The 9091-nt window shown below is 46.1% G+C and overlaps 1 protein-coding gene across 6 annotated transcripts in view; it reads left to right on the forward strand.

The window, feature by feature from the left end:
• Positions 1 to 9091, forward strand: part of USP20 (ubiquitin specific peptidase 20) — an 86768-nt gene that overhangs the window by 47284 nt on the left and 30393 nt on the right. For all 6 annotated transcript variants that reach the window (XR_011023230.1, XM_068248938.1, XM_068248940.1 and 3 more), the window contains 3 exons: positions 3697 to 3834; positions 7311 to 7423; positions 7957 to 8129. Coding sequence is in view for 5 of the 6 variants with exons in the window: in XM_068248938.1 (XP_068105039.1) it covers positions 3697 to 3834; positions 7311 to 7423; positions 7957 to 8129 (424 nt within the window). In the remaining variant the exon portion in view is untranslated. The remainder of the gene's footprint in view (positions 1 to 3696; positions 3835 to 7310; positions 7424 to 7956; positions 8130 to 9091) is intronic.

The raw sequence follows: 9091 nt of genomic DNA on the forward strand, positions 1-9091 counted from the left end.
CAGATCCTCTTGTAAAATAAAGTTATAACTACCTCCTGGTTCGGTCTCTTCTAACTAACTCCCCAAGCCCCGTCCTCTTGGAGGAAAGGGGCGTGGCACTTTTGTGGCACTTTATCTTAGATAGAGGAGTGCCGAAGAGCTCTTCTGCAAAGGAGCAGGACTACACACCGGAAGGCCACAGCTACGGGGCTCAGTGAGTGAGTTAGAAGAAAGACCCGAGAGGTAACTATAACTTATGTGAGTCTGTGCAGGCGCTCAACATATAAAATTACAAAGGCCTAAAAAAAGGTTTTTATTTTCAACAGGGTGATATATTCAAAAGTAATCCGCACTAGGTACTCTCACCGAATAAGTTGGCTGATTGAATTACAGATCAACATAAACAGCATGTCAGTGGCATCTTTGTAATGCATTATCTCTCAGCCGGATCTAGAACTCAAATGAAACAGACAAACATAGCGTAATCCAATTGCAACCAGAACACAGTGTCATCACTCAGCCCCACACATGTATAGGTGTCTGAATTTCACAAACCCATCACCCACACTCAGAAAGGCACTGTAGTACTCTCACCAGATCGCTCACCCTTAACCTCCCTGCCGTTATAAAAAATTGCTGCGCACGGCAGGGAGGGTGTTTTTTGGCATTATTTTTTTTTTTTAGCATGTAGCTAGCCTAGCGCTAGCTACATGCTTCCCCCCTCCCTGCGGCGTCCCCATGAATGCGCCGATCGCCGCCGGCGCATATACCCATCCGGAAATCCCGTTCTGAACGGGATTTCCAGGAGGGCTTCCCCCGTCGCCATGGCGATGGGCTCGATGACGTCACCGACGTCATTGACGTCGTGACGTCAGAGGGAGTCCCGAACCACCCCTCGACGCTGCCTGGCACTGATTGGCCAGGCAGCGCACGGGTCTCGGGGGGGGGGGGCACCCTCTGATGCGGCAGGTTGCGGCGAATCGGCGCGGAGCGGCGGCGATCGTAAGTTACACGCAGCTAGCAAAGTGCTAGCTGCGTGTAACAAAAAAAAAAATATGCAAATCGGCCCAGCAGGGCCTGAGGAATCCTCCGCGGCAGGTTACCCCGAGCTGAGCTCGGGATAACCAGCAGGGAGGTTAAGGTGGCCAATAATGGTCCAATTTCTAGCGAAAAATCGTTCGGGCGATCAGAAATTCTGATCGGACGAAAAATCGTTCACTACACCATCAACTAACCAATCTTTGCTTCCTATCTATCACGATCACCAAGAAAATCCAAATTTTCGTTCGACGAAAATTCATTCGGGCGACATTTTTGTCACTCGTTCATAATCGATTGTGTCCACCAGTGGAGATTATTTACAACCAATCTGATCAGAATTTCTGATCGCTCGAACGATTTTTCGCTAGAAATTGGACTGTTAGTGGCCAGCTTTAGACGGGGCCTCTGGCAGAAGCGCAAGCTGGGAGACGCGAATGTTTTGGATTACAAGTTCTGTCCGGGACTACCTGAGGATTGTTTTATATGCGCATTGTGTCAACTACAATTGTGAGTGCACTCAGATGTTTTTACGTGTCAATAAATACAGTATTATGCTATGTGAGCGTCTGTTCTAGTTTAAGGAATCACGTATGCCATTCCAAATGTGGGGAATATGATCCAACAAGCACAATTGGCTGGTCTTTAAATGTGATCAGCATCTGGATCTGGTGAGCGTACTATAGTGCCTTTCTGAGTGTGGGTGATGGGTTTGTGAAATTCAGACACCTATACATGTATGGGGCTGAGTGATGACACCGTGTTCTGGTTGAAATTGGATTACGCTATGTTTGTTCTAGATGCGGCTGAGAGATAATGCATTACAAAGATGCTACTGACATGCTGTTTATGCTGATCTGTAACTCAATCAGCCAACTTATTCGGTGAGAGTACCTAGTGCGGATTACTTTTGGATAAATCACCCTGTTGAAGATAAAAAACTGACTTGAACTGACTGCTTTTTTTAGACTCTTGTTACATACTGTATTTAGGATACCGCCCAGTGTGTGGCAACCCATTTATTCATTATTTATTCACTTATTTATATTTTTTGGAAACCGGTGTTGATTGAAGTTATAGAGATCTACCATTGGGGTTTCAATTTTAGAGTAGCGCTCATTACCACATTTTTGAAAAAGGTAACTATAACTACCTAGGGGCTACCTAATACATATGGATACCTATAGTGGGTGGGGGCTCCCTAATACCGGGGGCACACCTAGCTACCTAAACTGGTGGTGGAAGAGCGACCTTATACTGAGGGCACATACACCTATACTAGATGGGTAGGGGGCTGCCTAATACTGGTGGCACATCTGGCTACCTATACTGGGGAGTGAGGCTACCTAATACTGGTGGCACATCTGGCTACCTATACTGTAGAGTGAGGCTACCTAATAGTGGGGGCACATCTGGCTACCTAAACTCAGTGGACAGGGGAGCTACCTAAAATTGGGGGCACATATGGTTACCTATACTAGGTGGGTGAGGGAGTGACTAAATATGGGGGGCGTGTCTAGCTACATAGGCTGGGGGGCTAACTAATAATGGGGGCAGATGTGTCTACCTATACTGTGTGGGCAGGGGGCTACTTAATACTGGGGGGGGCACATCTGGCTACACATTTTGGGTGATGAGGGCTACCCAGGGGTGGACCTACAATGAAACCACCTGAGTCACGTGATTAAGGTGGAAAAATCTAGGGGGCGAAGTTTGGACAAACTGTTTGGTCCACCTGGCGCCTGCCTCCTCTCCACTCTCCCGCCCACCTTCCTGGCCCACACACTACCCTCCTCATCCGCGCATCCCTGAATCCCCATCCTCATTCGACCGGTGGCACCTGCTGCTCTTGCCTATGACATCATAAGCAGCTGAGGTTGATATACGCATCTTATTGAGGCAGCTACAGTAAAACCCCATCACTGGCGAGAGATCACCATGTCCAGTCAGAGGGAAGCTTTTGCTTGCGACCAATCAGGCGGGGGTGCTGGCACCAGATCTCCAATCACAGCCGCCCGCTGCTACTTGTGGGCAGGACCACGCCACCATCATTGGGCCAATCACTGCACTCGATCAGTTGCAGTGACATCTGATCGTTCACTGCTACTGATTAAGTGCAGTGATTGGGCGGCAGACAATCTAGAACTGGCCCTAGGGCTACCTAATACTGGGTGTACAACTGGCTACCTAATCTGGGGGTGGGAGGCACCTAATACTCGGGGCACATGTTACTACCTATATTGGGTGGCCTACCTAATACTGGGGGCACATATTACTACGGTACCTATATTGGGTGGGCTACCTAATACTGGAGGCACATATTACTACGGTACCTATACTGGGTATGCTACCTAATACTGAAAGCACATATGACTACTTATATCGGGTTGGTGGAGGTTCCAGAATACTAGGGGCACATCTGGCTACATATACTGGGTGATGGGAGCTACCTAATACTGGGGAATATCTAGCTGCCTAATTTGGGGGTGGGGGTGTCAACTTGTACTGGGGCACTAATGGCTACCTATACTACTGTTTTTTTGTATATACCGCCCACTTTGCACGAATACTCACACTACTTAATTATGTCCTAAAAACACCATAATTATATCACCACATCAACATAAAAAAAATAAGAAAAAGTGAACATGTTTGTTCTTCCTTTTCCTGTCTACCCAGAGCCAGACAACGAGGCCTTCATGCGCTGCTCCTCTCGCTCCTGCAGCCCTCATCCTGCTGACGCCCACCCCAAGCTCTCCAGCAGCCCACCTCGCTCCAGCCCTATGCGGTCAGCACACCCCTATGTCTTAAAAAAAGGTAAGTCTCCAGGGGCTTAACTAGACTTAATGGGGTCCCCCAGCAAAAATGATAGCATGCAGCCTCCTTGGTCCCCGAACCCCATGAGGGTCATATGATTGGGAGCTGGGGAATGGCAGCAGGGAGTGTTCTGCTGAGAAGCAGCATCTAGAAACAGGATAAAATTACAGACGCTCCCACTACTTGCTACACTGCATGGCAGGAGGAGGTGGCAGGGACGCTTTTTGTGAGCGAATGGGGAGTTTTCTTGCTAATTGGCTGCACTTACGGTTGTGGAGAGGAAGTACGAGGAGCCCCCAAAGCCTCCGGGGCTCCCCTGGAATGGCAGAGGTCGCACCATTTCACGCTCTTCCTTACTGTAACTTGGATGCAATAGGAAAGTCCTTTTGTCCGGGACTGGATTAGTGCAGTCATAATAAGCAACTGACAAGGACCTCGATTCATCAAACAGTTTGTGGTAGAAATTTGTTGTTCGTTTATTTACCGCATGCGATAATTACCGAATGCTTAGTAGTATTCAGCAATTTTTTTTTAGTTGTCGGCAGTTAAAAGATTGCTAGTGTTTGGTAATGATGCAGTAAGCGTGCAGTAAATATCAACACTATCGATCTTTTAGCGAATACAAGCCGTTTTAAAAGTGCATTGTGGGTAAGGAAGGTGTATTGTGGGCAATTTAAAGAGAACCTGAACTGAAAATGAAAAGTGAAAATAAACATAAACACGTCATCAAAAAGAAAATGGCCATTACCCCATAACGGCTTCCTGGTCAGCACACCGTTAAACTGTAAAATTGCCCACTTGAGCCATAAGGAAACATGGACATTACCTTACACATTCAGTTGTTACTGACAGCAGCTGATATATAACTGGCAGCAATCTTGTCAGAGCTGGGAGGGATCACTGTAAGAAGAAAATGGTGAGTTTCTGAGAGGAACTGACTGTGAGGTAAGGATGTAATATTCATTTGCAGCTACAGCATGCATTTATTTCAAATAATTTTACTCAGTACAGGTTCCTGTTAAAGAGACACTGAAGCGAAAAAAAAAATATGATATAATGAATTGGTTGTGTACTATGAATAATTACTAGAAGATTAGCAGAAAAGAAAGTATTCTCATACTTTTATTTTCAGGTATATAGTGTTTTTTCTAACATTGCATTATTCTATAATATGTGCAGATTACACAACACTCAGCATTCAAAATGAGTCTTTCAAAACAGTCTGTGAAGTAATGACCTCTCCTCTAGCAGAGAAAAAGTAAACAGTTCACTTACAGTTGAGATAATAAGTCAGATAACAGCCCTCTCCATGACTAACTTAGTCGGAGAGCTTAATGGCTTGTTTGCATAGAGATAACAACTCGAGTTTCTCAACTCTTCCTGTACTGAAGACAATTAGACTGATGTATCTGATCTTAATGTTTTATTTCTTAGCTGTGCTACACATACAAATCATAATATCATCATTTTTTTTTCGCTTCAGTGTCTCTGTAAATACACTGACATCAGAAACCTTAAATAACGACAGGGCAGTGCGGGCGATATTGCACTCGGAATTTACCGCCCTGACACGCCCCCTTTCTGCTTCTTGAATACTAGTTTCGGAGAATTCACTGCACTATTACTGCCAGAACACCGCACGCACGATATTGACATGCAATGTCATTCATGAATACTAACTTCCGCTACATGCTTGCGCTAAATTACCGAACGCTCGACAAAGCGTTCGGTAACACTTCATGAATCGAGGCCAAGGAGTGCTACGCTGTTCACAGTTTGTGCTCCAAACCTGGATGACTGTTTATATTGCTGCTATTTACAGCAAATCAGTGACTTAACTTTTTAGCAACCACATAAAGTAAAACTTGTGGCTGCAGGGCTGCATTTTTCCTGCTGCTGGGGAAGTGTGCATTCTCCAGCCTGGCAGGCTAGCAGGCTATTCAGAGTGGGCGGCAGGGAGCCTTTAGTTACCTACTGGATCAGCTTCTCTCCTCCACCGTGGTAACAATGTAACCCTAACATGTCTTCTGGGTCCTGATCACATGGTATGACATTGGGATCCAAAGGGTGGTGTCAGCATTACAGCACCACTCGCTGGTGGAAGAGGGGGATGGAAGAGTCTTTTTCACCACCCCTCTTCCACCACAGAGTGGCGCTGTAACGCTGACACGGTCTCCTGGATCCCGATCACGTCATGTCATATGTGACTGGGACCCAGAAGACATGTAGAAAGGATAAGCCTCCATGGGTGGAAGATAAGCTGATCCAGTTGTCGAGACAGGTAACCAAGACTGATATGGCTTCAAAATGGCATGTGCACCTTAGGGCCTGTCAGCCCTACAACCAAGGTGACACGTGACCTGATGAGATAGACATGTGTACGTACAGTGCCAAGCACACAAATAACTATGCTGTGTTCCTTTTCTTCTTTCTCTGCCTGAAAGAGTTAAACATCAGGTATGCATGTGACAGTTTCTGTCCGGGTCGGGACTGGGTCAGACATAACCCCCACCGATAAGTAATTGCAGCCATAAAATACTTTCCTGTCAGTAGATACCTTCCTGGAGTAGGAAAAAGATACAAGGGTCAATAATTCATAGATTTGAGCTCTGGAGTACTTCAATGCATGTCATTGAGCAGAGACAATGAAACAGTAAAAAAAATAAATAAATAAAATTGGGATATTTTAAAAAGTCATTTTTAGGAGAAGGAGGATAGATACAATTGTTTTTTTCTCATTAGTTTATTTTCACCTCTGATGTCTGGGACTGGGACACACTGATTCCTTCTAAATTGCATACCATGGAAAAAAAAATCAATCCTCTCCATTTCAGTGGACCTGGCCATGATAGAACTGCTTGTAATATTTTGTGATTGTACTCGGTTGTCAAAACATTTTGATCGCAAGTCAATCATTTAAAGGAAAGGATTTCCTAGGTGGGGAGGGGATTAGATTTACTTACCTGGGGCTTCTTCCAGTCCCTATCAGTCCATCAGGTCCCTTGCTGTAGTTCCGATGCCCTCCAGGGTGTCGCTGCCTGCTATGAAAGGTCACAGCTATAGGCGCGTCTCCCTTGATTGTGCTCCCATGGCCAGGAGAGTTCTGCACCTGCGGAGTTCAGAATGACTTAAACTGTGCAAGCGCAGAACACTCTTGGCCACGTGATCAGGAGGGGACATGCCCGCTCATGCGCAGTACCTGCGGAGAGGACAGCGGCACCTTGGAGGCCATTGGAAATACAACACGTGACCTGATAAACTGCTCGGGGCTGGAAGTAAATGTAATCCTATCCTCAACCTCTCAGACCCCCCCCCCCCCCCCCAACTCGGATTATCCCTTTCCCATATTTTTGGGGTGCCTCCCAGTTAAATACATTTGTCACCAGTTTGTAGAACTTTTATAAATTGATAGCATGCAATATATTTTTCCGGTTGCTTCTTTAATAATTGATGAGTTTGTTTGGCTCTGGTTGCAGCGCAAATCTTAAATGGAGGAAGGAGAAAGTCTGAGGTGAAATATCGTAGTGTCATCTCTGATATCTTCGATGGGTCCATTCTAAGCCTGGTCCAATGTCTCACCTGTGACAGGGTATGTGACCACCTCCCCCCCCCCCCCCCCGTCTCCAGTGTGATTATACCTATGTATGTTAAAAATGTTTTAAAGTGAACCAGAGACGAAGCACCCTCATGTTTGTTACCATATATATCAGTGGGAACATTCGAGAAAACACCTACCCTGCTGCACACCTCTTTTTCCCGATCACGTGACATGCCACAGGAGCCTGAGGTATGCAGCATAGAGTGTTTTTGGAAACCCATAGCAGTGCTGGAGATGGTAAATATTAAACTGTTCTGCTGTGCTACCCTGCAGAAGCGGGAGGAGCCAGGCCCCCCTGGTCGCTATAGTTACACCATTTAGTTTGAGACTGTTCAATAAACGTTGAATCCTGATAAAAAATTTGGCCCGTGACTTAGACTAGGATTTAGATTTTGGCTCCTAACGTGATTGAGGTTGACACCCCTGCTTTAGATGGTTCAAAAGTAGACTATATCTATAAGTATAATGTACAAACCGCTCTTATAAGCTGACTATGGGCTGAACTTTTTTGTTTTTTGGATCAGGTTTCCACCACCATAGAGACCTTTCAGGACCTCTCTTTGCCAATCCCAGGAAAGGAAGATCTGGCAAAGCTTCACTCCACTATCCACCAAGGTACCGTCGCCAAAACGGGCACCTGCGGAGACACCTACAACACCCAGGGGTGGCTGGCCTTCCTCATGGACTACATCCGCAGGTCATTTTTCACAGGCTTATGTTTCTCCTGAATGAACACATCTCGGGGTTGTTGTTGTTTTTTTTAAAGCACACATGAAGTGAGGAATATGGAGGCTGCCATATGCATTTCCTTTTAACTACTTTACCCCCAGCGGGACGGATTTATCTGTCCCTTTTTCCACCCTGTTAACACAAAGGGACTGAGAAATCCATACCTGACGCCGCTCCCGCCGCTGTCTGCGCTCCCGCTCGCCCGTCTGTGCGCCCCCCCGCGCTCGTGCATGCCGCCGCCCGCTTGCTCGGAGATCAATGAACGGGAAAAACCTTTCCCGTTCGTTGATCTCTGCCCCCCGCAATGATCAGCTGCTTCTACGGGAAGCAGCAATCATTGTGAGAAAAAAACAGTTTCCCAGCCTCCTAACCCTTCCTGCAAGTGTACTTCCTGTACGCTTGCAGGTCGCATAAACTAAAAGTTACTGTGGCCATCTTGTGGCCAAATAGTAAAACTACACCCTAAAGCATTTTTCATATACAAACACATTACTTTTACACAAAAAATTAACTCAATACCTCCTACACTCCCCAATTTTTTCTTTTTTGTAATAAAAAAAAAATTACCATAAAAAAAAAATACATAAATAGTTACCTTAGGGCAGGGGTGCCCACACTTTTTCGGCTCGCGAGCTACTTTAAAATTTGCCAAGTCCAGGAGATCTACCAACATTTAAAGTGTTGCAGACCCCCCCCCCCCCCCCCCCGCCCGTCACGAATAGCCCCCAGGTACAAGTGCCACCAGTATAGGTAGCTGAGTATAGGTTCCTTCAACAAAGGTAGCTGGGTGCAGGTGCCTTTAGCATAGGTAGGTGGGGATAGGTACCTTCAGCTTAGGTAGGTGGGGATAGGTACCTTCAACATAGGTAGGTGGGGATAGGTCCCTTTGGCATAGGTAGGTAGGGATAGGTGCCTTTAGCATAGGTAGGT

This window comes from Hyperolius riggenbachi, chromosome 8 (genome assembly GCF_040937935.1).
Source record: "Hyperolius riggenbachi isolate aHypRig1 chromosome 8, aHypRig1.pri, whole genome shotgun sequence".
NCBI lineage: Eukaryota > Metazoa > Chordata > Amphibia > Anura > Hyperoliidae > Hyperolius > Hyperolius riggenbachi.